This window comes from Cuculus canorus, chromosome 1 (genome assembly GCF_017976375.1).
Source record: "Cuculus canorus isolate bCucCan1 chromosome 1, bCucCan1.pri, whole genome shotgun sequence".
NCBI lineage: Eukaryota > Metazoa > Chordata > Aves > Cuculiformes > Cuculidae > Cuculus > Cuculus canorus.
In genome coordinates, this window is record NC_071401.1 from 109,982,427 (window position 1) to 110,008,289 (window position 25,863).

At 44.5% G+C, this 25,863-nt stretch overlaps 1 protein-coding gene across 1 annotated transcript in view; it reads right to left on the minus strand.

The window, feature by feature from the left end:
* Window positions 1-25,863, minus strand: part of BCL9 (BCL9 transcription coactivator) — a 62,718-nt gene that overhangs the window by 5,195 nt on the left and 31,660 nt on the right. Inside the window, 9 exon segments of the mRNA XM_054060723.1 lie at window positions 5-265; window positions 2,310-3,576; window positions 3,578-4,411; window positions 4,413-4,541; window positions 4,972-5,071; window positions 5,521-5,710; window positions 6,611-6,927; window positions 8,515-8,821; window positions 11,808-11,890. Coding sequence (XP_053916698.1) covers window positions 5-265; window positions 2,310-3,576; window positions 3,578-4,411; window positions 4,413-4,541; window positions 4,972-5,071; window positions 5,521-5,710; window positions 6,611-6,927; window positions 8,515-8,567 — 3,151 coding nt within the window. The 5' untranslated portion in view covers window positions 8,568-8,821; window positions 11,808-11,890.

The window sequence follows — 25,863 nt, forward strand, 5'->3', positions numbered from 1 at the left end:
TTACCTGGTACACTGTTCATAGATGGCAAGTTAGGGGAGCGTGCTGGAGGGGAGTCATCATCTGAGCTGGCCACAGTTTTGATGGCATCATGATAGAGTGGTGTAGAGCTGGGCATGGCAAATTTGGACATCCTGGACATCATAATGGAAAGGGGATTCTGGGAGAGGGTTGGCTCTGGAGGCATTGTGTAAGGACTACTAGAGGGAAGATTTCCTGGGAGAGTCACAGGAGCAGACTGGCTGACTGTGGAAGGAGGTGGACCACCTTAGTAAAAAAAAAAAAAAAAAAAAAAAGAAAGAAAGAAAGAAAAAAAACTTTATTTTTTCCTTCTTACAATTTTTTCCTTAAATCACACCCTTTTCTTCTAGAAATCTCAAAAACTAGCACTCCTTTTTATTCCAAGAAACCACCTGACTAATGCAGTCACCACCTGTGAAAGGCAACTAGAAAAATAAGCCAAATTATTGAGATGGTTAACAGCTGTTATCCTGGATTCTGCACTTGTATTGAGCCTCTACCAATTCCCACGAAGCACTATAAGGTAAGTCTGAAAATCCTACTACTCAACTTCTGCCTGAAGACAGACTCAGGTACTAGGTCTAGCCATAAAAATGAAAATCCATACTCAACTACATGTTCCTGCACCCAACAAATGTCAACTGTAACTCCTTTCCTTTTTTCTTTAGGGGGCATCAAACAAGCATGAAAGACATAGGCAGCACAACAAAAGCTATAGCAGATATGCTCAGATGTGCAGGCAGATTTCTGACAAGCTGCATCAGCAGCTACAAGTAGAACTCCCTGTTTATCATTTCATTTCAGGTTTTATATACACGTATTTACTACTCATTACAGTTAAAGAAGCATTCTCTGCACCTATTAGCTTAACAACATCCTTTGCTCTCCTAAAACTAGAAATAGCTTCACTTGTACTTCCAATCTCCTTTGTTCTTCACTGATTAATTTCATGCCACCCAGACTACATTGATAATACAAAGTTGTACTGTCACCGAGAATTCACTGTACCTTCCTCAGCACCACCCTTCCCTTCAGAAAAAGGAAAGGAGAACAGACAACACAAAAATCCTGCAATGCCAAAACATTCATGCTTTGGAAGAGCTGCATGTAAAAGCATTCGTTAAGCATGTTTCGCATGGACCAAAGCAAGGTGGATGTCTGCCTCTTCTCCCAAGTAAGAAGTGATAGGACAAGAGAAAATAGCCTCACATTGCGCCAGGGGAGGTTTAACCCAGATATTAGGAAACATTACTTCACCAAAAGGGCTTGTCAGGCACTGGAATAGCTGCCCAGGGAAGTGGTTGAGTCACCATCCCTGAAGATATTTAAAAGACATGTAAATGTGGCACTTACAGACATGGTTTAGCGGTGGACTTGGGAGTGTTGGGTTCAGGGTTGGACTCTAAATGTCCTTTCTAACCTAAATGACTCTGTGATTCAGTTTCGACTCGTACACACCTGGGCTTATGCTGGGCAGGGCCTCAGCAGCCACGTTGGACACAACACCCAGGCTCACCTCCCAAGGACAGACACCCAGCCAGCAAACCACGCAGGCACGGCAAGGGGTCACCCTCCAACTCCAGCAGATCCCGGCCACTGCGCTGTCACCTGCAGTGGCACTAGAGGGAAATGTGGGCACAGCGCTCCTCTCCCAGTCTGTTACAGCCAGCGGAGCAGACCTGTCTGGGCTCACAGAGACGTTCAGCAGCAGATGAGCGAATGCCATCACCTTCGCTCCAAGCTGCCAGGCATGATATGGCTCCAGAATGCTACGGAATGCTACCTACAGTGGTGTTAAGCTCTCTCTGAAATGGTTGAAGTGGTGATAAAGGTAGAAAGCTGTAGCCATACCTGAACCACATCTAGATAGACAATTGGCTAACTATGCTCAAGACGTGTTTGTCAGCGTCTATTTCAAAGCATTTTCATAACATCATTAGGAACTTCTCCATGAAGCTACAGTGACCGCCAGCTATGGCAGAATAGCCAAAAACCACACTCTAAGAAGAGCCTTCTCCCATTAACACATCACATCTTTTCACACCTCTTGACCCCACTCTTTCACTTTTGTGTCCTCCAAGCAATCAGCCCTTACCCTGAGCACAGTGCAAACCCACAAATACACCAGGAGGAGGGAAGGCACATGGACTCCACTCATGCAGCCACCAACCAGACCCTTGGGCAAAGCACTGTCTAGGCTCCTGCCCCTGCAAGAAACCTCCTCCCCCATCCTTCCCACACACCTCAGGGTAACCCAATTCCAAATCCAGCTAGGAGAGGCAGCACTCACCTGATTCCACGTTCCCCAGCATGGCTGGAGAAGACATGGTGAGAGACGCCTTGTGGTTTGGGGGAATCCCAGGGCTCTGCAAAGGAGGCTTTGGAGACGAAGTCCATCCAGGAGAAGGTGCAGGGAGAGATGGAGACTTGAGGTGGACAGGAGAAGCAGCAGCAGATCCCAAGATGGGGGGTGACTTGATGGAGGCAGCAGCAGCTGCAGCAGTGGGGCCCGCAAGCATTCCTGCCAGCTGGGAGGGCGTCTGAGGGGACTTCAGGTTCCCAGAGGGAGACCCCATCATGGGAGACTGGACCTGGCGCATCGTGGGGGACTTCAGGGGGTTGATTCCTGGTGAATGCACCTGACCAGCTGCAGAGATATCCAAAGGTTTGCGGCCAAGGCTGCGCTGCGCAGGGGGAGCAGTGTTGAGGCTATTAGGGTTACTGGTGGGATTGAGAGGTAGTGGCGGCATGTGGCTGAGCCGGTTGCTAGTCCTTTGGTCAGGCCCAATCTGTTCTCTGAGATTTCGGAGACCAACTCCTGGGCCCTGAGACATGGGAAGGAAAGGCCTGGGACCCATGCCATACTCCTGCTGTGGGTGCTCCCCAAACGGCAGCGGCACCATTTTCTGCTGAGAGGAGAGCATCTCCGAGACACCAGGGCGCAGTTTCATCATCTCTTCCGGCCCAACGCCTGCCTCCCTCAGCTTCTGAGGGACCAGAGGTGGGTTGGAGCCCATGCTGACATTCATGCCCATGTCTCCCTTCATGCTGCTAGGGCCCATCCCAAACTCCAGCTCCCTGCTAGAGCCCATTTGTGGGGGTATTCCTTTGGGGAAGTCCCCCCTAGAGGGGCTCATTGGCCCTTCCACTGGCATGCGAGGGAAGATGGGGTTGTTCCCAGGCTCCATGTGTCTCTGGGAGGGCATCATTCTGTTTATCTCCATGCCAGGCCTGATGCCTTCCATGTTCAGGCCAGGAGGGAGTCCCATTTGTTTCTCGGCCAGCTGCTGCTGATAGAGCTCTTCAGGCAGGCCCTGTGGATTTGGGAACCGCTCCCCTCGGCCAGGGCCGCTGAAGACACCCTGGCCAGGAGGGAAGTTTCGGCCATCTGGAATTTTTGGCACATCGTCTGGCCAACTAACTCCCGAAAGCCCAGGCCGGGACGAGGGATTTGGAACACTGGGGCCCTCCATGTCAGGGTTCATCATTCCTGCAAAACCAGGCAGGCGCATCTGGCTCCCAGGCATGTTGGGATGAGGCGCCATGCCCCTGGGGGGGCAGAGAGTGTGACATGTTCATGCCTTCAGGGAAGGGCTCTGGACCCCCAGGTCCCCAGCCCTCCCCAGGGGCCATCTGGTAGGGAGGGGGAGGGCCTCGGACCACCCCACGAGGTCCATGCTGATGGACCATCATGTCCTGCAGTGAACACTGCTGCACAACCACCTGCTCTTGCTTTCTTCTCTTCTCCTCGTAAAACTCCTGCTGCAGCTTGAGCCAGGCCACCTGCTCAGGAGTCATGTGGTCCAGGTGGTCTGGGCCTATGGGTCCCGACTGGGAGTTCATCGGAGGTGGCCCCATTTCATCTGGGGAAAAAGGCATGTCCCTGTGTCCTTGAGGGCCAAACGGAGCCCCACCATCTGTCCGAGACCCTGACCCTTTGCCTAAACTTTGGGATTGAGCCATCATGGCCTGTATTGGCCCTTCAGTTTTCTTTTGCGGACCATCCAGCACCCCAGCATTTGGGGGTGGCCCCCCACTTTGCCCTCCTGCAAACTCCTTCTCATCAGGGAAGAGCATGCGTTGTATGTCTCTCAGGGTCTGCAACGAGCGTTCTCGATGCTCCAGCTGTTCCTGTGACAGTCCATCTGGATTCTCACCCAAACTGGATGGGTCTCCACCAGACACCTGCTGGGGAGGACCTTTGGGGTCTGCAGCAGAGCTATTGCTACCTTGGGAAACCGGGCTAACTGCTCGATTATTGGGGGTTGAACTCTGCCCAAATGCTTCCGTCTGCAATGGGGTAGAGTTGGCAGGGCTGCCCACAGACATCACTTTGCTTTCCACACTGGGACTGTCCTGATCTATGGGACATGGGGGGGGCAGTGGATTTGGATACCGGCGCTGACACAGGTGGAGTCGGCTGCATTTTGGCGTTCTGGGGAGGGTTCTGGTCCTGGGCAGCAGGGGGCTGGGGCTGCGGCAGAGGCTTGGATTCAGTCCGAAGTGCAGTGATCTGGGGGTTCTGCAAGAGAAAGCCACACACCATCACTCTCTTGTCTTACAGCCATGTCACATAAGCAATGGTGCAAATGAAATGTCCTGTCTCAATCCCACCAGCCCACAATTTGCAAGAAAGGCTAGCCTTGCAATTACAGAGCAGCATCCTGGCCATGCAGGTACTTTTTTTGCTCAAGCATTACAGCAGGTACCCCTTTCTTCTGTACTAGCTCTGCATGAGCAGTGAGTCAGAAATATGCTACCCAAATATCACAAGACTCAAACTCTTCTTTGGATAATCCAAGAAACTTATTTACAGAAGGCCAAAACAACAACTGCCTCTCTCTTTTCCACCCTAAAACTTACTTCAGAGTGCAAATAATCATCAATCTCTGAATCACACACAGAAGCAAATTTAACATTTCCCTTCCCACCCACATGCAGGTATTCCCTACCAAGGGTACAGTGTTTCGTTCTGCCTTGCTGTTTGAGATGTTCTGGATATGAAAGGACACAATGGTTTCCACCTGTCCCTTCAGCACAGCTTCTGCAGCCCTGCAAAGACAGACAGATAATGCATATATCCAGCTGAAGTCAAGAATCATTCCTTTCCTCAACCATCCTCCCTTCTATCCTTCAGCTGGCAGAAAGGAGACTTAACCGCACATATTTCACTTCAGATGAGTAGCAAAAGAAAAATGCTTACATCTACAAACTCATCAGTTCACACTACCCCGACTGCTACTCACTGCACGGATTGCAAAACAGCATCTACCAGCATTTCACAAAAACACCCACACCTTGGAGGAATAAATAACCACTTCTCAGAGGGCAAGAGGTAGTGACATTCTCCACTCCAGCCCTTTCAACGTGCCCAAAACAAGTAATAACTTTTTGCTACATGAAAGCACTTGGCAGAGAAAACGCACTTAAGAATCTCTTCAAAAAGGGAGCACAAATGTAAGCCCCGCTCTCCGAAGACATTCAAGCATCTACCTACTTACTTGTTGGCCATCTCAGTAGAAAAGACATAAACCACTTTGGATGGAGTCTTCTGCCCACTTGCTGGCTCCAAAGTAGCAGTCAGGCCATGGGAAGGCGTGGAAGACCTTGGGGCTGAAGCATTTGAAGGAGTCATGGAGTGTGGTGTGTGCTGAGACTCCTGGGACTTCACATGATCAGAAGAATTGCAGTCTGGCAGGGGAGAAAGAGGTAAAGAGAAGGGTATCGCTACCTTGGAGCTCTTTGGGAATCACTTCTGGAAACTGACTTTTCGTTCTCCAAACTTTCCTGCTTTTCGCTCACGCACAACTAAAGGCAATTCTTGTATTACACCATGCATCTTCCCTTTAATGCCATGTTGCTCTACAGGCACTGCTGGGAGAACGATTATCTTGTCCCTCTCCAAGGCAAGCAGCAGCTACCAGAGCTGATCCCTTTGTGTTCTCCAACAGCCATACAGAAAAGCAGGAAAACTACTCACCAAAATGAAGAAATGTAATTATGTCTGCACCCAAGGAGAACACTCCGTGCAAAAATTTACTTTTTCTTCCTTCAGTCACCTTAGCCAGGTGACAACAAAGGAAAGATGGACAACTGCACACCTAGTCCGATTTTGCACTGCCTCATACAGGCAATGTTGGAGCCAAGAACAGAGCACAGAAATACCAACTCTCTGGCTTGTGTTACCAGTCAGGGTGCTACAGGTTGTGTATCTGTGTTGACAAAACACACTTGCATATTGTTCAAAACCCCAGTTACAACAGAGCGGTTCCTGAAAGGCCAAAGGCCATAAGGAAACCAACAGGTTGCATTTGTACTTTCAAATTCTCTAGGGGAGTTTCAGAGTTACCAAGGAATTTTCCCATCAGAGTGAGGTCTGCACTTTAACTGAGCATGAACAGAACACTTACTGATGCCAGCTATGACAACCTCTCCTCTTTGCGTACTCTCAAGATCTTTAGACTTTGTTGGCTGCAACTGACAGAACCTCAGACAAATAAATGTTTTGCTAACACTTGCCAAGTGATTTGCCTTCTCACAGAGGACTTTGACTAACTGCCTGCACTTGCGCACAAATCCTAGAAAACATACCTTTGATTTCAGGGTCTTCATTAGGAGTCCCAGCTTCCCTCTGTTCAAAGGAGTCTGCTGAAATGCTCCTTTCTCTCTTCCCCTTCCCCTTGGCACCATTTCCAGACCCATTCTTCAGCCCCATGCTCCCACCTGGGCCAGGGAGCACTTTGGGAGGGTGACCTCCACTTTTGGGGTCACAGGGAGAGGGCTGGGATTGGCTGGTGGAGCCCCCTTGTTTGCCTTGGTTGGAAAACTTGGAATCCAGCTGGGGGTTGCCAGACGGGGACATCACTGTAGGGGGACGGACCATCACCTCCTGCTTTGATTTGGGGCTACTGGGGACAGAGGGGAAAAAAAAAAAAAAACAGGAAAAGAAAAAAGTGACAAATCACACCATGGATTCATTCAACCCTGTAGGAACGTTTTAGAAAAAAGCAGGAACAATCACTGCCACCTTTGCACGCTAAGACAATTGCTGACAAATAAGAAATGCCTGCAAGCTTAGAGTCCTGCAGGTGCTTTTTTTGAACATGCCCTGAAAGGGTTATTATCCAAGATGGGATCTCATTGCTCAAGAAGGCACTAGGGCAAGCTACAGACCTGCTAGATCCCAGGAACCACTGTCACATGAGGACCTACCTCTAAGGCTTCTGTCAATAAAGACAACGGTTTCTATGTGCACAGAGAAGCGCCTCGCACCAAGACCAGCTCAGAGTAAACAAAGAAGGCACAATAAAGTTCACCTCACCACTCTCTTGGACCCCAACTATATCTATACACTGCAGCTCTCATCAGAACAGAATGCCCCCACACACACCCTCCCTTGCACCTCTCTATCCAGTTCTACAGGGATCACAAGGGAAACCCAGCATTACTGCAGCATTCATCATACATTGCGGCGAGCTGCCAGGAAAACACAAACCTCTGACCATGAAAACAATTAAACCAGCTACAACCTGCCTCTGAATAAGGAAAGAGAAGGATACCGCCTCTCTGCACACTCCTGCAAAATGGGGCACATGAAGCTTCTTTAATTTGCCAAAGGAAATTCAAAGTTTTTCCTTCCCTATTCTATTTGGTAAACTGCATCCCAAAAATATTCTGCTCATCTGGGCTTTACAGATGCAAGAGCCACCCCTTCCTTCTCACCCTCCAGTTACTCCACTGCTATCAGATCTTCAGCATTGTGTTTTCACCTTATCACTGCTACTTCCAACAGGCAGCGCTTGCGAGCATCCTCACTGTGGGACTTGCACGAGCAGTTTGCCCCTTCAGACAACAATCTGACTCAGAGGCATTCCCCCTGAATTACTCTTAAGGTCCAGATGACCTCTATGAATATATATTCAAACTCAAGAATGCTGTCAGTCAGACCACTGTAAGTCCCCAGACAGTGCTTCACTTCCATATTTTTCCCCTTCCAAATTAGCAGAGGAGAGATGCTGATCTGCTGCACTGGCAGGTGAACGATGCAGAGGATCTCAGCACAAAGCTGATCACTTCTCCAGGCTGTTCAGACCAATAATACAGATGAAGCATTCTTTGTGAAAGTACAGACAGAAAGACCTTTTGCTGCCCAACTACTCCTCAGGGAAACAGATAATTATAGGAGGGTGAAACAAAAAAAAACCAGCTAGAAAGAGTATGTTTTCTTTCCTATAGTCTATTAAGACACATGATGGGAAGGAAGAGGGCACGAGGAACAGAGAATCAGTACCCACAGGTTCAGAGCTTTCGGCTCATCCTGAGCCTAGAAAACACAAAGGTTCATCAGCACTGTGCAATCAGCGCTCAGGTACTCAGCGGGTCCAATGGGAGCACAAAGGAGGACCAGTAAGTCACATGCACTAGTCCTTGGCTAATCCTGCAGCAGAGCATCATTCACCAATCCAGAGTAGCTGATCGCAGGCTCTTTTCCTTACCTCTGTGTGTTGCCTGACGGGGAGTTCCTCACTTTGGGGTTACTGGAATGCATTGACAGAAATCCTGAGCTCACAGTCTCACACACACACAGATGGGCTCTCGTCAAGTTCCTCTGGGGAGCGTGCCGCCAGAGGCAGCGTCGAAGCACTTTTTGCCACCCGCTTCTCTCAATGTCGGCTGTCTGCTTGCCTTTTTTCTCTTTGCTCCTCTCTGGTTTTGCACGGGGCTCTTCCCTCCTGCAGCTCCAGCATTCTCTAGACGCGTGCCTCCTGCTGCCCAGGGGAAGTCTCGCATCTCCAGGGCACGCTGTTAAAACCACCCCACAACAAGAGAACAGAAAACCGGTCAGGAACTTTACAAGCAGCTACGAGTCTGGTGTGAAGCAGTAAACGGCAATTCTTCCCCATTACTGAGAAGGCACAGGAGAAGAGCTTTCAGATGGCTCACTACAGTTGCGTATTTCAAACCAGAGGCAGCCTTGGCTGGCCGTTCAGTTTACAGGCAGTAAGTCCACCTTCCCTTCACCCAAAGCAAATCACTCTGCAGTCAACAAAACAAGGAAGCAACTCATACCTAGACACTTTGACTCCACATCTGTAGACATCTCACAGCAAGTCAGTAGGAAGCCAAAATTACAAATCCTCAACATGACTTAGCTATCCAGAACTCCCCTGTGAATGGCTATAACCTGATTTCTTAAGAACGTAAACTTTGCTGAAATCTTTTCTGCCTCCTTGGTCCAATATAACTAGACATATCTTCAATGATACATGCTAAGGGTTGCATAAAGGGAAGAAAATAAAATAAAATGCCTTCCTGACCACCTGTAAGCAACCAGCTAAGCTGTGATTACGCTGAAAATATCAGGTTAGTCGCTCATCATATCTATTTGAGAGGCCAAGAGATCACTAGAGAACCACCCCTTGAAATTTGCTCAGCAATACTATAGACTATTGAGACTTTATAAAAAAAAAAAACCAGACACAAGGGCTTTTTCACCTTCTTTCTAAGAAACAACATGCATGACGCAGGCAATAAGGCATGTAAAATTGTTTCTGGAGGAGGAGACTATTGAACATTACTGTTTACGTTCTCTGGGCTAAATAATTTTGGAACAAATTTCTGTCTTGTTTATGTTTCAACAAAATCTCTCCTGTTCATCTCACCTACTCAGATGCAAATCCACTTAATTTAGAATCTAACCAAGATTTATTGTTAATGTATTAAGCATTGCTAGTTAAATATTATTCAAATGTAAATATTCCTGGTATTCCTTCTCAGCACCAAAGAAGCAGTTTCTTCCCGTGTGTATCAAATGAAACAAAATAAATCTCACCAGAATGGAAGCGTCTCGAATTTTATGAAGAAATTACTGTTCAAATTGCCTTTAGAAAACAAAAATTATGTTTGCTTACATGCTGACATCAGAGTCAAGAAACACAGGCACTGTAGAACCACTTCTGGCCAAGAAGTGTTATCAGTAATTTGTAGTACTGAGCACTATGTTTTTTCAGTTCTTCAAATTTATCTTGTTGTGAGGTTATGTCATTACACTTTTTAGAGACTTTGCACTTCTGTACTTTTAACATGACAGTGCTACACAGTGCTCCACGAAGCTCTGCATCGTCCCCAGAAATTCTCCCCTCTATCACCTGCCTCCTTCATAAGCCAGAGAAATCATCCTTTTCCCAATTCTCATCTCCACTGAGCTGCACAAACCCATTAATGAAGGGAACATTTCTGCCATAAAGGTCTCATCTTTAATGCCTCCTATTAGGTACAATCAGATGATCTCCAGTCTGAGCCACACACTCCACAGGATCCACACGCCTCTCTGTGGCTATCAGCTGGTCATCCTACCGATTCCGAGAACAATGTTGGAGTTACTCTATTACTATTGTTACTATATCACACTGTAATTGGAACTGTTGCTATTCAGATACATTAAAGACAAGAGAGAACATCTTCGCAAGTATCTGAATTGTACTATTTTTGCATGCCAATTTGGCTCCTACATCTGTTTTGACAACAAAACCATAACATTATCAGCAGCAACCAATTCCACTTTTCAAAAGAGTTTTATGCATCTGTAAAAGTCAGGGAACCAGCAATACTTCAGAGTCCTCATTTACAGTGAAGGTATGACTGAAAATATGGTGAATTTCAGGTAAGAAAGAAAAAAGAAACAATAGCATTAAAGTGAGTGTTACCTAATGCTAAAAGCCGGGTGTAGGTAACTGTGATAAGCTCAAGTATTCTAGTTGCTTCATCCCCTGCTTTTCCTCCTTTGATATTTATGCATTATCATTTTAGCTTTTACTATAAGATGAGAATTTTCTTAGACTCCTAGTCTTACATAATGCAATGAGAAAATATGAAAAACAATCTGGATCACAGTGGCTGCACAATATTTCTGACATCACCAAACTTTCAAGTATTTCACAGGGTGGGGAAATACCATCCACCTTTTTAAGCCTACTTTTTTATTATCCTGTATGCATGTATCTTCCATCTATTAGAATTGATGTGCTCTGCAAGGGAACTGTATTTTCCAATCTCAGTTTAAATTTCTTCTTACCATAGAGAGCTATAAAGGATACATCAATATATTCATTGGTGGAACAACAGCAACTCAACATCCTCTGCTTCTCATTTCTGCATGCTGGGAATGTACCATCTTCTATAATGTGAAATGGAATGCTTCATGATTTTTCTAAATGCACTTCTAATGCATGTATGTCTGGGAATCCAGGGTTCAATAATGGAAAAGCTCTAGAGAAATGGATTTTTGCAGCTGGAGCCTGCCTCCTATAGCAAAGTCCTTATCATTGCTCTAAAATTAGAGGCAGAGCCGCTGACAGTGAATGGTCAAGCCACTTTTCAAGATATTTTGGCAAGCTATGTCTAAGACTGTTATTTTCAGGACTGTTTTAAGGTACGCCAAGCAACAGCTGCAGAGAAAAGTGATGATTCCACTAGCTACTCATTCTCATTATCTCTGTCCTGGCCAGAGCAGGGAAAGATCTAAATGTGAACTAATCCATGGGAAACAGCAGAAATCTCTATTCAGCTGGATTAGTCTCCTGTTCCAGTTGACCATGTAACCACAATCAGCGCCACTGCAAGCTCAACGGAAGAGGTGAGAACAAGCAAAAAGTAGCCTCACTCCACTTGGTTGCAGCTTACAATCTGGATGGTATAAAATTACTTCGAACCTCAATCGCAGAGACAAAAGAAATGGACCTGCATTTGCTGATATGATAGGTCCTTGCCTTTCCAACAAGTAGCTTACCAAGACCCCTGGCGTCACGACACAGCAGTACTCATTGTGGAGGCCATGAGTTGCAAATCGCTTGTTTCACAACAGAAGTTCACCTAGAAAAGGAAGAGAGAGGAAGAGTTTCACCAACAAGAATGCACAGCCAAGCCCCTCCCAGACATCCAGCCACAGAAGCACAACAATTCAAACTTGCTCTGAACCACTGACAAGGGGAAGCCTCTGTCCAGACTGGCAACATTTGTCAGCTGCAAAAAAGCCACCATCAAACTGGAAGAGTCTGAAGATGCATGGTGCACATGGAGAAGAAATAGGTCAGACCTGCTTTAGCACTCTCACTTTTGAGCTAGCTGGATTCTCATGAGCTTGTCTGTGCTTAGAGAAGCTGGCATAAAGCTCAGACATGTAACTTCCCCTTCTCCGCACACATTTGTCTTCAAAAGCTCACCTTCCTGTCACTATGAGCTCAGAAATTTCGCCAAATGCCTGTGCTTCATATATACAACCTCCTCCACAGCCAAAGTATAAATAAAAACATCAAGCATCAAGTAAAGCCAGCCAATCACTCAGGCACATCTAGGGGAAAACCAGATAGGTTTTAGAAGGAAGGAACACTATTTAATGTTCCAGCAGCTCCTACTTCACATCACTGCGCTATGCTACAGGGAGAAGGCAATCCAACTGCAAACCTTCCCAAGACATACTGCAAGTTTGCTCTAGACAGCAGGGTCAGCCCCACCTTACACTACAGTTATTTCCTATAAGGCCCAAGAACCCACCAGTCACACTTTCAGTAATAGAGACAATCCTGCATCAATTTATGTTCGCTTACATGTCAAAGCAAATTCTAGTACCTGAAGTTCTGTAACACAAGGAAACACAGACCCTGAGGCATGAATTAATGATAAATTTCAGGCCAGCAAAGTAAGACAGAGCAGCGACCTGCCACCTTCTCCCTCACGGACTGCGAAAACTGGAGAGGCTGCAAGAACAGCATTAATCGAGACAACATTCACACTGTCAGGGCCAGTCTGGTCTCTCAGAGCACTCTCAGCTATTTACACAGCACAGACAGCCTCAAAGTAGGACTGCAAAGCGAAACCTCTGCCAGAGGTTTTCTGTGTAATCCTGTCCTGCTGACCAGATCTCCCAACAGGAAGGAACACAGGAGCTGTTGCGAGGCTCAATTAGTTACACATTGTGAAACCCTGTGTCTATTCTCTTACCTCCAACATTCTCCAACTATTACCTACTGCAGCTTTGCCTTAATAATGTAGCAATGCACTTGCATGTAATCCACTTCAACAAAACCAAACTACAAAGTTAGTCCCAAACAATGCAGCTACATTCTCCACCCAGTCCAGCCAAATCAAACAATGAAATCATCAACATGATAGACCATCCTTATCTAGCCAAGTCACACCTGCAGACAGAAGCTGAAACAAACACCTATCGCAACAAGCTGCTTCATCCAGTAAAACCTAACATAGCAGCACAATCATCCCCAAATCCAATTAACCAGTTATATCTCCTCTCCCCCACCCCACCCAATGAAACAATACAAGCTACGCCATGCCAGTGCCAATACTGACACACCTCTATCAAAGCAGTGACAGAGATCACCTTTTCCTGTGAAAGGGAGAACACATGAACACCACGACACATCAGGATGGAGAGAATCTATTGCAGCAAATGGGCTGAGCTCTACTGCTTGGAAGATTCAAGTTCAGCTTAGCAAAGTATCAGAGCAGGGGCAGCCTTACAGACCATAGCACAGGACTGCAAGAGGGACACAAATGATCAGACACGATCCACTCTTAAGGCTACCCAGGCAGCTATTGCAATGTAATTCCACCACCTAGCTCACCATCTCTGCTGCTCACCTGCATGGTCTTAGCCCACAGCTGGCACAAGACAGCTTGCTTCACAGTGAATTTAAGAGCCAAAAAGGTGACAAAATATACATGAACAGCTTCCACAGAGTAACTAACAAGACAAATGCACGTCTTTGCTTATCTTTCAGTAACTTATTCATGAACCATCTCTGTACCTCTCTGAACTTGCCACCATATTATTGTACTGCAAACAGAAGGAAAAAAAACATCCCAACTAGCTTTTTGCTCCTTATGCTCTTAAACTGCAGAAGCTTGATAGTGACAAGTGGTCAGGTACTTGGAGGTGTACAGCATTATGGCTGCTTCAGTGGGAACAGCTGCAGTTGTCAGTGACTCACTTCAGTCTTTTCTCCCTCTTTGAGGAGAATGCACAGAGATTAAATAAAGGCATACCACGTAGATAAAAGTATCAGACTTGTGGCCTTACTGTGACGTGAAGCATTAAAGGCAAGAAACCTCTTTCTATGAGTATAGGAAAGAGCACACTTTTTTCCCTGCAGCCTTTCTGAGACTGACAGCCTGTGCCGGACTTAGGGTGGTGAGAGCCCAAAAATCAGTATGGAAAAAGAAAAAAAAGGCTAGAGACCTACTACTACAGAAAACAAATGATGGCTTTGAATGCAAAATGAGCCAGCATCCTGAACTGTAGCTGTGGTAGTGCAGTGGGAGAGAGAGCGGAGTAGGAGACTGCTCTGGGAAGAGCAGTGGCCTCAGAAGGGACCAAGAACAGCAGCATCAGCATCAGAAGCTGTTTGAGCAACTGTTCCTCCCAACAGCCACCAGGAAGCAAACCTCTGCATGTGCATCCACCAGTGGATTCCCTGTGCAACAAGGCAATGAATCAACCAACGCGCTCTTCAGCACAATTTTACTGGGAAGGGCACATTCTATTTCTCAGACCCTCATTCAACCACATAAGAGGTTGAACAGCTGCACTGGCAAAAGGTGACTCCCACAACACCCAAGACACCCCAAGAGCTACCACTGCTTCTTGCCACGTGCTGCACTTACCAGTTTTTCTTAGGCATGTGCTTATTCTGCACACTTGAAGCTGAACCACACATTACTTTTAATAAGCTGCTGTTTAATAAAGTACTTGATTACACACTTCACTGATAAAGAGTGCGACTGGGAAACAAGGAGGATGCAGGTATATTATTCAATGCTTTTATTGAACCATCAGACTCAAGTAAGATCATGGAAAAGCGCAGAGAAAAATTGACATAAGTATTCTACACCACACACATCTCCCCATGACACTTGGGGATATGGGGACACAGGACACTCTTCAACCCCTTGAATAAGTCCCAACTTCTAGACATGGCCCTTACTAAGGGCTTTTAACTACACCTTTAAATCTGCCCCTACTTCTTAGCAAAAGCTGTCCTCCCCTTCTTATTTCCCATGAATGCATAAAGCACATGCCTGTAATCCAACTAATATGGGACCCATGAGCATTCAAACAGATTTGCTGAAAATGCCATCTTGCCTCCTGTACATCAAGCGCATGTGGGGCCCAGGAAAGCAACTTCAAACGGCCTTCCCTTCCATCCACTGCTAGCACTTGTGACCCAACTGAAAACTTGCTCTAGGTAAGATACAATTAATTTCCAGCAGACTAGCTTCCTGTTTCAGCAAACCAGGTGGCCACAAACTCACAGGCATTCGCACAGAGGAGAGAGCAGTGACTGATGGCACAAGGACCACTAGGCTTAAGCTGGTTCAAATACACATACACCCTTCTCCTGCCAGGTCCCTCTGATCTTTTTCTTAAGAAAGGGCAGAAAAATACATCAGGTATCTAAAGAACTGGTGGGACTAAAGACACAGTATCAATACACGTCACCCAGACAAAACACAACTCTGCTTATCCAAGCAAGTCACCAGTAGATGGTCTCACTACATACTGTCCTGACTCCTTCCACACTGCAGGGTTTGCAGACCTCATCCTTTAAATCAAACTACACAGTTATCACACCACACCCTTAAAACTGATTTGCTCATATGCTCCATCTGCCAAAAAGGCAATGGCCACTTGCACTAGGGGCAACTCATGCAGTACACAGACCATGGTCTACTCAAAGCAGCTGCTGATTTGGGGAAAATACCATGTTCCATCATTCCCTAATAAGCCACAAATCCCCTTTACTTATAAATTATTTTCACAACAGTAAGAGTTATCTTGTTAATACTAAGCTGATCAGATAGCAACTCATAGCCAGTCACCAATTTCTAGATGGTCTTAACTTATCCTGAAACAGTATGGACTTTTCTACATGTATGCCTTGGCAGTAAAAAACGATGGCGTATGTGAAGTCTTCACAGTCTTCCAAAGCGAAGAATTCCTCATTATGCACATCAGAGAAATCACTGCTAATCTGAGATCTGCACAACATTAGCTCTTTGCTCATGGTTTCGTACAAGAGGTGACACTCAATCAAAAGAAGAATCTAGAACTTGTAACCTAAACTCCACAGCTACCTCCATGCCTTAGAGCACAGAGAAGGGGGCAGAGCAAAGACAGGATCACTCTGGCACCTTGATGACCTACAAGCACATTGACAGGGAAGGAGCAGGACTATGCCACTACAAGGAAGAGAAGTTCCTACAAGTAGCTGAGATTAATTTAACAATTCAGGACCGCAAGACAAACCTCCCAGAAACTATAATAACATACTTCATCACCTCTGTGCAAATTCGGTATGCGTGGTCATATAAGTGTAGCTCCACTAAGCCTACCTGTGCCTGCCCATACACGTACCTTGAGTAAGACAGTGCAGATACTCTTTCTCAGGTTCCCTCTCCCCCCCCACCCCCGCCCAGCTCCTATCACCAAACACATGGACATTTCCAAAAGAACCAGTTCCTCCTGAAGTCCATTCAAAACAGGGACAGCCACAGAAAGTTCAACTTTTCACTCTCTATCATTAAAAAGTGCAATCAAGACAATTGCTGACAAAGCATAATACAAACCTGAAGGCTAGAAAATAAAATGGTTTAAGACATTTCTTATGTATCCATTCCCTGCTCCCCAACCAGGGTATCTCCACCAACTATTATCTTCCTTCCTCCTTCTGACAAGCACACGGATAACCAGCAGTAGCCATGACATATAGGTTGTTTAAATAACTATTCTTTTTAGATATTTACAGAAAATTTTCTAAAATAACCTTTTGCAGTAGGTATGTTGTTCACTACACTCACATAACCATCACTTTTAAGAGCTGGGAGTAGTAATAGCACTTCTTTAACAAAAAGACTACTACATGTCCATTAAACTGCAGTGCATCTAAGAACATTTCAGCGTGTTTTTAATACAATGGGATTAACAATGGTCCTAGATGGTTGTTGACTTCATATAACTCTTTCCCCAAAGTAATGGAGCAGACACTTATGCACACTGGTGAGCAGATTCGAAGTGTACACACAGCCAGACACTCGGAAGTCCGTTTCAATTTCCCTACTACTTGGTACATCTGGGACTAGAACAACTCTTGGCAAATTCTGACACAGTTCCAGAAGTCAGTTTGGGGAAAAGAGCCAACAGAAAACCCCCTAAAAAATCCAAAGCCTACAGTACCACTATCTGCTTCTGTACAGGAATGCTATAGACGCTTCCCCTTGCTGCTCACACCCTTTCAGCTTCACCAGCATCAGTGGCCTTTCCAAGTGCAGGTCAGCCAGATTGCTGCCAGGGTGTTAGGCACGCTGTTGCGTAAACCTGCAGTGCACCATGACGTCACGCTGACCTCAACTCAGCCTTGGCATACTCTAACGCAGCTGCCAACATCAGTTCAGCTCCACCTATGTTAGCAATGCTGGGAGCAGTTTATGTACATTACAACTGGAGTTTTAAGCACTTTACGTGGCGCGTCACTTACCTTAACAGCAGCCTGTCTGCTCTAGAGTTCTTACTGCTGTTAACACTGATAAAGATCAAAAGCTCTAGCAATAAGAGATTTTTCAAGAAATGTTTTAACAGTATTTCCCTAATATATGACAGGCTTCTACAGCTTACTACATCATGTTAGTAGTTAACAGCCCCAGCATTACATGTAGGAGTCCGGTAGGCAACGCCAGAGCTTTCCATAGGCTGCTTTCATAGTTTTGCTTTCTGTCAAAACTTCATCTACTTTTCTGCTAGTAGGCAATATGTTCAGAATCAGAAATGAACTCTTTTCCCTTACTTCTCTAGGCTTATTTTTTCTAAAATTTAAATAGGGACATCAGCATGAACAACCATAGGTAAAAGACACTTGCATCAAGCTTGCCAGCAGCCCATTCTTCAGAAATTAATCTGTGGAGAAATGGGAGGGGAAAAAAAAAACAAGACACACAGAAATAATTGACAAAGACCAAACCAAGGAGGCACCAGTTTGTTCTTAAACATGTAGTAACACCACAGTGTTTAAGCAGAAGGCTTGGGAGAATAAGGCACCTATCAGCTCAGCACAGAAAAAAATCAAGATCTTTCTCTTTTCATTTTGGCATCCCTTCACTAGGCTTCCAGAATGAAAGATAAGAAACAGTCCTCAGGCATAACTCCTCAGGCTGCAATCTTGTCAGTTTTCATATGCTAAGTGAGGCTGGGATGGGTCAGCACAGGACAGACCTCCTCCGAGGAAAAGCCAGTGCTACACCAAGCAAGTATGCTGCAAGGGGACATCATACATGATGCCTGTCAGAATTGCTGGGGGCGACCCACACAGCTGCCTTCAAGTTAACCTTCACCTTAACAGGTATCTGCTCTCTCTCTCTCATCCCAAATGAACAGTTTTTCAAGGCTCTCCCGAGCATTGCTACCTTCCAGCACTGACTGAGAGACCAGTTTCAGTTCAGGACTGTCACCACCCTCTGCTCTCCTCCATCACACAAGCCATTCTGCTGTTTTATAGTACCAGGCACTCCCACCGGGGAAGCGCACACTGCAAAGCAGGCAGTCCCACGGGAGCAGAGCTGAAGAGCTACTATATCCCATGCACCTTATTGCTGGGTAAGATGTGTGTCAAGGGGGATGAATCCCTGGTGCACTGAACCTCTCATTACTTTGCTTTCAGACTCACATTAGGCATGTTGGATGTAGCACGACCTTCAGTGACAGTGCAATGCTGCTGCATACTGGTTTCCTAGCCATTAAATGTAGGATCTTCAGCAGAGCAATGACTCTTCTCAGGAGTAAGGCACTTCAAAGAACTCCAGCAAGCTATGACTGCATGTACACAGCACTCCATGATACTACATTATTATATCAAAGCTGCTGGGATGAAAAACTGACATTTGATAAATAACATGAGGTCACCTAAAAGATCTCAGAACACTGCATGCAAAAATTATTTTGACAAGAAATTAAGCAATTGTATAATCAAGTCTATTATCAAATCTACTGCTTTGACATGATCTTATAAAAGTACGAAGAACATGCAATTCCAATTGCCGTGGGATCCTCCCTCACTCAACACAAGATGTACACGTTTAATATTCTTCTAGTTAGCCACGCATGTACAGCAAAGCCTAGCATACTTCAAAGTATTTACTGTACTGTATAAACAGAGTGCTGTTTTCAAAGACTTATAACTGTCAAATCAAAGCTAGCTTTCACAAGAACATCCAGAAGCTCTTCTGTGGGATGGTGGCTATTTACCTGATAGTTTCAACTTTCTATCCTCAATTACAAGAAGGTTAAAATATTTTTAATATACATATATATAGACAGAAGAAAGCACTTTCTTGCTAACAAGCTGTCAACCTGTTCTGGTCTTTAGTTCTTTACTCACTTCTCATACACACATACAAAATGTGGTGGAAAACTTCAGTTCCACTAGCAGAAGTTCCACAAAGAGTTTCTCCATACATAAGACTGCCTAAACTCTCCATCATAACAGCTTTCACTGTAGAAACTGTGGCTGCTCACCTCAACAGGCTACAGCTTAGTTTTATATTACACTGCAAATACATTTCTAATCAATGCTCAAACAAAACCAGATTGGTACATACATAATATACTGCCATTTCACAGGCAGTGGAACAGTGATACCAAGACATCAGTTTAGCAGAATGCAGAGAGCATAGCTCTGAGTAACCTGAAAAAGGGTCCACTGCTTTGATCTTAGCCAGTGTGTTTAGCAGTGATCACTAAACCAGAATTTTCCTTCAGGTTTTGCATAATTCTATACACACTGCAAAGGTGTCAAAGATAGCTTCGTGCAACATACAGGAGCACACTCACAGGTTTAAAGCAATTTGTAGAGCTTAAGTAACTTGGTCCAGTAGACAAATTGTAGGCACATCAAGAGCCAGGTTCTGTTCTCAAGTTTGCCACCAAATCCAAACTAACCCGATTTTCAAATAGCCCAAGGGCCTCAGCCACCCTACTGATAAGGTAACACAGGTATCTGCACCCTTTGTTCAGGAGGCATAGAGAACAACAGCAGGCACATGGAGACCATACCGGACAAGACAGGTCAGCGATTTAAAGCTCCATCACTCTGCTACTATGCTAGACAGCCCCACCAGAAAAACAAGCAAGAATAGAGTGGCACTGCTTCCTTAAGAGGCCAAACAGCCCGAAAGCAGGACAAGCTCAGAGAAATTGCAAACGCTCAGTGTTGAGCAGCTAGCTGATTCAAGCTATTTGTGCCTGAATCACAACTGCTCTAAACTCAATACAGAAACCAGCAAGCTCTTCCTCAATTCTATATCCAGTTAAGTTATTGTGTATATCATACACTCTTTTTGTCATAGACCATACTGCTAAGAAGCACTTAAAATCAGTACTGTTTTCAAGAACACAGCACCCAATTTTCAGTGATCTCTCAGAGGACATAGTTGTACCACCTTTCAACACCACTTTGTTGAAAGAAATTATGTCACTGGTAAAGCACACTTTCCATTTTCCTTCCTTCAAAAGGACTTCATTGATTCTGCCTATACTTTAAAAATAGACAAACAAGCCAACCACCTTACAGTTCCATTTTACATCTTCCTTCCCTATTCCACAAGCTGCTCTTCAGAGGCCAAACAAGGAAAAGCTCAGCTCTGCTTTTAAGTCTGTCTGAAAAAAGGGATCTTGGAGCACATAACATCCATTCTTCAGACATAGTAAACTGCAATTTCACAACAGCCTTTAAAATAAATTCAATGAGTATTGTTAAAGCAGACCAAAAACGGAGCACCGAGACCTGACTTTGCCAAGAAGCAGGTAAGAACAACCCATAGAAGCGGGAATGAAAGAAACGTAAAAAGTCAGGTAGAAGCCGTTTGCTTTGCAGTCGCCACAGTTTGGTAGCTCAGACCAGATTTCAGGATGGGTCACCAGGATCTAACCAGAGGACTATACAGTTTAATGACATCTTGCACACTGGTCTCAATCAAATTTCCACAGAAGTGTGTGAGAACCCCACAGCAAACCAAAGCACAAAAAGCAATTCCCTCTCTCTTTCCCAATACAGAAGTACATCTGTTAGAGCAGGATAAAAATCAAAGCTTAGACCACAGGCTTAATATCTCTTCCAAAATTTCTACTGTCACTGATTATGATAATTGAATATTCTTCACATTCCTGCAGACATATGATCCCTTTTAACTCTTGTTGAATTGTTGCTCCTGATGATTCTCACAGTATGAGTTTCACTGCTTAATTGCAACCATACTAAATAGTCTATCAGGAATTTACACTACATCTTCTGTATCATCAGTCTTGAAGCAGCCACTTTTCCATAGCTAAATCACCATACTCTTATTTTTGCCCTGTTTAAAGCTTCTTGAAGAGGATTTCTCTTTTTATATGTTGCATGTATTTTCAGAGATGAGAAACTTTTTTGGCAAAAAGAACAAGGTAAGCTGAAGGAACCATTTCCAGGCAAGGGAAGCTGTAACAAATAGGTGTAAATAACATTTAGCAAGTTTAGCAGACTCTTAGGGGTACAGTTAGATGAGCATTCCTTTTGACAGCAAGACCAACTTAAAAAACTGTTGCTACCAATGCTTACTTCCACCCCTGCACCACACTGTCTGATGCGTCTGTACAACCATTTGTTTGGCCAAACAGTGAACCACTTTGGCAAACTGATGCAGGCTAAGTATTTTTTTTTGCCAGGCTACTTGCATTCCAGATAAGTTCTTTGATCTGTTTCAGCATACAGCAACAGTACCAGCACACACAGAGGGGTGGTGAAGAGCCAAAACAGGAGAGTCAACTCTAGCACCAAAAGAAATGCACACAAGGCATACAAGGAGAAGGCAGTCAGGGCTACAGGTAACAATATAGTCACAAAATACAACATCATTTCTTCAAAAATATGAATAATGCTCAGATTAAAGTCAACAGCAGACCAGTTCATTTGGATAGAGCACACATTAACATACGACCTTATGTTTTGCTATTGTTGATCTCACTAGAGTTTGTAAGACTGCACTGTCTTAAAGGTAACTCTTCAGAAATTTCCCAACAGATGGTTCTTTTGCTCTAGTTCAAGATTATCTGTATGTTCTAATTATGAATAAACGTCCCTGTTCTGCACTTGTATAGTCCCCACCACAATGGGGGTCCAGTCCCAAAATTATTAAACTTTTAAAACAGAAAACCTAACAGACAAGTAAAGGTACGGGGGAAAGCCATTTAAAATATGATAGGCAGAGCAGTTCTTAGACAAAAAGATCAGCAATCAAATCTCCTCCCATTCACAAACTGCTCTGAAAACCACAGTTAACACCGTTATTTTGCCAGCAGGAAGACTAGAGGGACTGGAGCAGTGCTTCTACACAGGAAATCCAAGCCCATAGCAAATCTTGCTGGGTTAAAGGACTTCATATCTATGTAAACAGACCACAGACCTTACCGAGGCACAGAGATTTCTGTGAAGTCCAAGGCCACACAAACTAGATAGAAGGATTTTATGAAGGCTGTCTGCATCCCTCTGACAAAATTCTGTTAAACTTCTAGAAAGCGGGAGAGATCAAACCCTGCTCCGTAGTGCAGCTGACATTTAAGATGGGAATTAGTTTGAATACTCACTTGAGTGTAAATTGCTCCACAGGATAAAGTTGTGGGGGATTTTTTCCCTCCACTGAATTTATAAAAGACAAAAAAATTCCTAAGCCATAGGCACAGTTTGTAAGGCAACAGAATCGACACTACATGTCAAAAACGCAAAAGGAAAAAAAAAACAAATCTAGAAAGAAACGGAGAAATAGGCATGGGAAGTCAACATATTACAGAGCAGCAAGCCTTTGAATAACTAGCAAATATGGATCAAAGGTACTCCATTCTTATCCACCTCAAACATATAAACTGTTCAGAAAAGCTGTGGTATATGAATATTTTAGCCTCGTGGCTTACAGTTGCCTTAGTTTCTATATTTGGATATTTAGTGACAAATGCAGTTTCTCTGGCTGTGGACTAACCCCAACTGAAAACAATCCAAGTACATGAACTGCAAAGATGAAACGCAAGATGGGGGGGAGGGAAGGGGAGAAAGCAAAGGGAAGAAAGGAGTCCACACCCTTTGTATTCGTAATATACAGAAGAGATCTAGAAAGTTTCTGGTTGTATGAACAGAAACCTATTTATTTTCTTTCACATCAAAATTCAGGTCCTGCCTAGCTTAGAAGACTGTGTTGATCCATAAATAAACTAACTGATCACAAAAAAGGAAAACAAAACACCTCCTCAAAACCACAAAAACCTAAAAAGACACCTATACGCACACCCCTAGCCCACAAAAAGATGGCTACAGCAGTACTGTCATAGTCTGACCACTTCCCTCACGCAAGAGCAGATCGCAGTTTCTCCCAAAACACCTTCATCACATCTATGAGCTTAATAATCTGTATTGGGAAAACTACACCGGGAAGTCAGCAACAGAACTTTTACCAAATTTTGCCAAAACCAAGTATGTACACACACATATAAAATACAACCCCAAAAGAATTTCTAATGCTAACCTGACCAAAGATGAGCAGCTGAATGGGAGGGGAACTCAGACAAAAACTTGTTTAGGGTGGGGGTTTTTTGTTTGGTTTTGTTCACACTTATTTAACGTCAATGATTGATTAACATTTTGGATAAAGGAGGTCTTTGTTAGTGATTCAGCATCCCCACCCCTTCAATTAAGGTGTTAAGAGTTCACAACAGTGCAGCAAGACCGAAGATCCACAGACCCCTCTCCACAAGAAAAAAAAAAAAAAAATAAAACCCAAACCACAAAAAAACCCCAACAACCCAAAAACCAGAGCAACAAAAAAAGCCACTCACACCACTGGAAAAATTCCAAAATCCCAAAACTGACATCGTTGCTAACTCCAACTTAAAAAAAGGAAAGCTGCCTTTCTTTTGTTGTTTGAGGAGGGGCCAGCAAGGGAGACAGGGAAAGAATATGAGCCCTTGAGCCATTTTCATGCTCTGAGTAAGAAAAAAGGACACATTCATTAAAAATAATCTCTTCGGAGATCACTGTTAAAAGGGAAAAAAGCCACGACGCACAACACAGCCATCATGCCAACTTGTCCAAAATGGCTATAATATCTCACCAAAGCAACTCCTGCAATTCCCAGGAGAAAGCAGGTCAGCCTGCTATGGGATATGTGCGTGTGCACTTCCGCTAGTGCAGCTCCGCTGCAAGCGCAGGGTGAATGCAACACAACTGTGTGTTTGCCTCTATTCAACTTTACCAGTTCAACACCTGTAACATCCCGCTGTAGACAGCAATCAGGCATTACAGCCCTCATAAAGCAGGAGAGAGGTAAACAAGAAGATGGGAACAAAGCTGATTAAGCATGTTAATTCTTTCGTTTCATATTCCGATTTCTTTATTTGATTTCGTGTAATGCTTCACCTAGCTTTCCAACACCTGTTTTTGTAATATTTTGAGCAATCACTAACCAAATATTATCCTTCTAAAATCTACATCACTTTTTCCTCCTGCTTTTGAAGCTTGATACATTTTAGGATGCTTCAGAGCATCCAATTACATCTGTGTGGGCTTTTCACAGAGACATTGAGGACAAAATCTTCCGAGAAAATAAAAATGTTACTGGAACTCTTCAAAACTGGAAGAACTGTCTCCCCTGCTTCCTCCAACTGTATTTTGACAGCAGAGCAACAAGTCACTAACAGGGAGGCTTAATGAGTCTGACTTGGCTTGGCACAATCTTCTCTTCTCTACCCCAAAGTTAGTGAGGCTGATGCCCAAACTATGGAGATGTTACTTTACAAGGTAGAAGATACAAGACTTGATGTTCCTCTCCCAGAAAGTGAGGGTCAGGGTCTTTTCAGATCAGTTTCAGAGTCCAAGTTAGGTTTGGCATCTGGAAAATAAAAGCATATTCCCTTTCCCATTGGTGGGCTTCGAACTGCTCCACAATCAGCTCCCTACTGCCACTTATTATTTCACACTTTTTCTTTGCTGTATGACAATTTCCCCGATTTCTCATTCTGTTTACTATTAAACCACTAACTATGTAATCATCCCACCTTAATATTTTATACCCAAATAACAACCCACAATTGACTGTCACATCTGATTCTTCCCATCTGTGTCCTCATGCTTTGTCTACCCTTCCAGAGCAACATCCACTTTCAACATCCTGAACATTCAATCCTCAGAGACCCTTTTCATCCCATGAATCCTGTCACTTACACAGCGGCCTCAAGGACAGAAAGTTGGACAGCACAGAAATACGTGGTGCTCTCATCCTACAAGTGGAGCCTTGTTGCTTGCATGTATCCACCTGTCACATCATTTTCCTAGACATTTGGAGTCTCCAGTGTTGTTTTTGTCACCACTGTCCAACCCTGAGTCTCCCGAACTTCCGATATCTCTACAGATTTAGCCCCTTTATCCCAGTGACAGCCTCCTGTACATCCCTTTGCCCTGGGCCAGGACACAGACTCCTTCTCATTCAGACACACAGACACACAGACACACAGACACACAGACACACAGACACACAGACACACAGACACACAGACACACAGACACACAGACACACAGACACACAGACACACAGACACACTCTGCCTCTTCTCTACACAGCAGAAACACTTCCAAATAAACATATTTCCCCTGCTCTTCCGCACGATCTCTATATGAAAGATCCCCTCCCACAATCTTAGTATCCCACAAACTCCTCTTGCACAACTTTCCCACAGACCAATTTGACCCTCCATGCTTAGCTTC